The 4,063-nt window shown below is 39.5% G+C and overlaps 1 protein-coding gene across 1 annotated transcript; it reads left to right on the top strand.

Annotated features, from left to right (window-relative positions):
• The first annotated feature begins 499 nt into the window (after positions 1-499).
• LOC110103175 (polyphenol oxidase A1, chloroplastic-like) lies at positions 500-3,712 on the top strand. The gene is made up of 2 exons (XM_020831779.2): positions 500-883; positions 2,609-3,712. The coding sequence occupies exons 1-2, from the start codon at positions 500-502 to the stop codon at positions 3,710-3,712; spliced, it is 1,488 nt and encodes a 495-aa protein (XP_020687438.2).
• Positions 3,713-4,063: the final 351 nt, after the last annotated feature.

Genomic DNA, 4,063 nt, shown 5'->3' with positions numbered 1-4,063 from the left:
ACTTGACCTTTGACATCTAACCCAGCATAACTTCCCTTTTTTTATTGTGTTGAACCGTTTCAAAGTGATATATTAAAGCTACTTTCTACGTAGCCGGCCTTCAATTACCTATGTAGAAATGTCTCCAGCCCTTTCCTCTTCGTAAATGATTCATAAAATATGGCCTTAGTCACTGTTGCCTGTAATCCAATCCTGAAATTGTCAACGAATACCTTTCAGGATTTACAGAGTTCTACTTTTCTATTTTCTTCTGTTTTTTATTCATTTGTGAAAACTACTCATTGCTTTATCTCTTGGTTCGATCAGACATGACAAATGGAGCCATATATAGAGCTTCAATAATCGAGATAAACTGGCGACAAAATTACACAGCTGGAATCGCGCGTATTTCTTCTTCTCGAAATTCTCAAGCTTTTGAAGCAACGGCTGCTTCTTATATATAAAGAAATGATTTTTCCTCCGAAGCTACAGAGCTCCTACTGATCGAAGCTTGATTATCATGGCTTCGTCATGGGTTACAATTACTCATGCAGCGGTGGCCATGGCGCTGCTGTTGATGCAGTTCGGGTTCCCGGCCCGATCAAAACCCGTGAGCACAGACCCGAACAACTGTTTGAATCTTATGCCGGAGCTGAAATGTTGCCAAGACCGGAGTCCCAAAAAGATCGTCGATTTCAAACTGCAACCTCAATCCTCGCCGCTTCGAGTTCGTCGGCCCGCCCATGCTCTTGACACGGAAGAGGCCCAGAAGTACGAGCGAGCCACCGCCCTTATGCGGGCATTGCCGGATAATCATCCATGGAATTTTGTCCAACAGGCGAATACTCACTGCGCTTATTGCTCCGGCAGCCACCGCCAGCTCGGCCTAAATATCTCGTTTGAGGTGCTTATTCTTCTCTGCAAAATTTATTAAATTCAGGCATCTGGCATAGGAAAATTTTTAGTTGAAAGCTCACAATTAAATAATTTTAAATCTAATTTGATTTTTTTAATGCAGGAATTAACATATGATTAGTAATATACTCTTATGCTATTTTGATTTGTATTAATTTCAATATAAATTTAATAACTTGGAAGTCTATCTTATTCTGATATAATTTTAGATGAGAATCACATTTGACTTCGTTTGGATAGCTGTCTTACTTTTTTTTAAATAAATTTTTATATAAAAATTAAAAAAATTATTTTAAAAAACAGTATAAAAATCACCCGAAATGGAATCTTAGATAATGGATCAAAATATAACTTTTAAAAATTGTGTAAGAAAATATAAATCACACATCAAATTCAAAATTTTTTGACATTTCCTAAGCCAACCAGCCATGCATGCACATATGGCATTTTATCTTAAAGTTGATCGTCGGCAGCAACTTTTGGTATTGGACTCCTTCGGTAGCATTTACGAAGAAGACATGAATTCCTATAAATCCATTTCTTATGATGCTGATTGAAATAAAAAACAACGATTCCCCATTTTTTTTCCTTTTTTTTAAGACAGTTGAATATTTTTCATAAGAATAGGATATTTCTTTTTCTTAATGCAATAAATAAATGAGATTTTTATGAGATTACGGCTTCATTTGGGGATTTATTATTCTGAGCGGAGTCCGGAGGGCGTCCGGAGACTAATAAAAATACTCCACGTCACCTCAAAAATGTACCACGCTCGATACCAAGCGCTTAACCGGACGGTTCTACCATCTAGTGTCCGCATAGAATAATTGGGACTATTTTCTTATTACTTCTTAAAGTGATTTTGTAGTACACTAGAAAGCCACTTTATCAAGCAAGGAGAAAGCCATCTCAAACGAAGCTCGAAGGAGGGGTGTGAACGAGTCGAGCTGGGTTCAAGTCAACTCTAACTTGAGCTTGAGCTTGATTGTCTAATGAAGTTCGAGTTTAACTCTATGAGTTTAAATTCACGAGCTGGTTTGTTTATGATGTAAAAGGAAAAATAGTTTCGATTCAAATAACTACTATCATGAAATTATAAAAAGAATGAGAAATTAGAATATCAATAATAAAAAATAATTTGATATAAGAAATTGAAACATAATTTTAAAATAATGTTAATAACCTTAAATTTAAACTCTTGAATGCTAATATGTTTTAATTGAATTTTATATTAATATCCTTTAAACGAGTCGGATCATGAGCAAACGAGTTGAGTCAAGGCTAGTTTATGCTTAGCACATTTTCTCATATAGTTCAATTTATGAGCTATTTATCGAGCGAAACTCAAGTCGGCTTACGTATATGTTTTACTCACTTAAACCCCTATATTAAAGCACTAACTTACCCACGTTGTTTAGTTTGGTTGGTGGGCGAGTACAGTTGTGAACCCCCCAACCCATGCTCGGTTCCTCTCTAACTGCAGCGTCTCTTTAAGACGGCCCAATCAAGTGTGGGTCAAGAGATTTCTGGGGTGGGTGCCCTTTTAAGTCAGCCAGCCGAGGATTCGTCACGCTGCCAAGCATTCTTTCAAAGATGACAACAGATGGATACCCCGATCCAAAAATAAAAAAAACACAGACTTGCACATTAAATCACTGTGTTGTTGTTGGATAAAAAAAAATGCTAACAAAAAATTTTGATGTTGTTCTAACAGATCCATGGCTCCTGGCATTTTTTCACATGGCACCGAGCCTACCTCTACTTCTACGAGCGAATCTTGGGCAAGCTCATCAACGACACTTCTTTCGCCCTCCCATTTTGGAACTGGGACGACCCTTCCGGCATGAGCATTCCACCCATCTATCGAGACAATTCTTCCTCCCTCTCCAATCCCACTCGTTACCTCATCGGCCTCAAGTTCATAGACCTCGGCGGCTGCGAGGGAAATAACACTGTCGAATCCCTCCCAATGCAAAGACAATGCAATCTTCAGGTCATGCACCGCCAATTCATCGCCGGATTCAACTCCAGCTCCCTCTTCTACGGTAGCCCGTACCGCGCCGGCGATAACTCCTTCCCTGGCGGCGGAGCCATTGAAAGTTCACCTCATAGTTCCGTCCACCAGTTCACTAGCTCCGACATGTCAATTGTGACCAGAGCCGCCCGAGATCCCATCTTCTTCGCCCACCACGCAAACATAGACAGGTTATGGGCAATATGGGAGAGCATTCCAGGGAACGGAAGCAAGGTTTTTAACGACAAGGACTTTCTTGAAGCTTCGTTTCTCTTTTGGGATGAGAATATGCAGCTTGTACGCATAATGGTGCGGGACGTTATTGATACGCGAAAGCTTGGGTATGTGTATGAGCAAGTTCCGTTGCCGTGGATGAATTTAAAGACGGTGGTGGAAGAAGTGGGGAGTGAAGGTGTGGCGGTGGCTATGGGCGAGGATGATAGCTGGAAGGGGGAGGTGAAGTTTCCATTAGTGTTGAGCTCGCAAGTGAGTGTTCATGTTGGAAGGAAGGTGGGGGCGAAAGGGGAGAAGCTTGTTGTTAGTGATATTGAGTTGGATGGGAGAGATCATGTGTGGTTTAAGGTTTATGTTGGTAGAGTGGGAGGTGGACGTGTTGAAGCTGGGTGTTTTATTCATATGGAGAGGAGAGCAAATGAAAGGATAAATATGGCAACAAAGCTACAGATTGGGATAACGCAGTTCATAGAGGAAATTGGTGCTGATGGTGATGATTGGGTGGTGGTTACTTTGGTGCCGACGGTTGGAAGGAATAAAGTGACCGTTGGAGGAGTTTCGATTGTATAAAGAAATAAACAAACTTTGTACATTCTAAGAAGTTCAATATATATATATATATATAGATGGGCTTATACGTTAATTAAAATTATAATTATAATTATAAATCCTTAAAGGAGATCAATAGCCTACAAATGCTCATAAGAGCTACATCAAAAATAAAAGAAAATCTATGAGCCAAAGATCTCAGCTAAGTACAAGCAGCAAAAAACTTAAAAAAATATTAGAGTGGCCAAAAGCCAACATTCAGAACCAGTAGATCCACTGCAAAACTTCCAGAACCTTCATCCTACAAAAATTGTAACTTGGAGCCAAAACCCAAAACTAATAGATTGATAGAGAACCTTCCATATCATCATC

Source organism: Dendrobium catenatum, unplaced genomic scaffold (genome assembly GCF_001605985.2).
Source record: "Dendrobium catenatum unplaced genomic scaffold, ASM160598v2 fragScaff_scaffold_465, whole genome shotgun sequence".
Taxonomy (NCBI): Eukaryota; Viridiplantae; Streptophyta; class Magnoliopsida; order Asparagales; family Orchidaceae; genus Dendrobium; species Dendrobium catenatum.
This window is presented reverse-complemented; position numbering and strand designations above follow the sequence as displayed.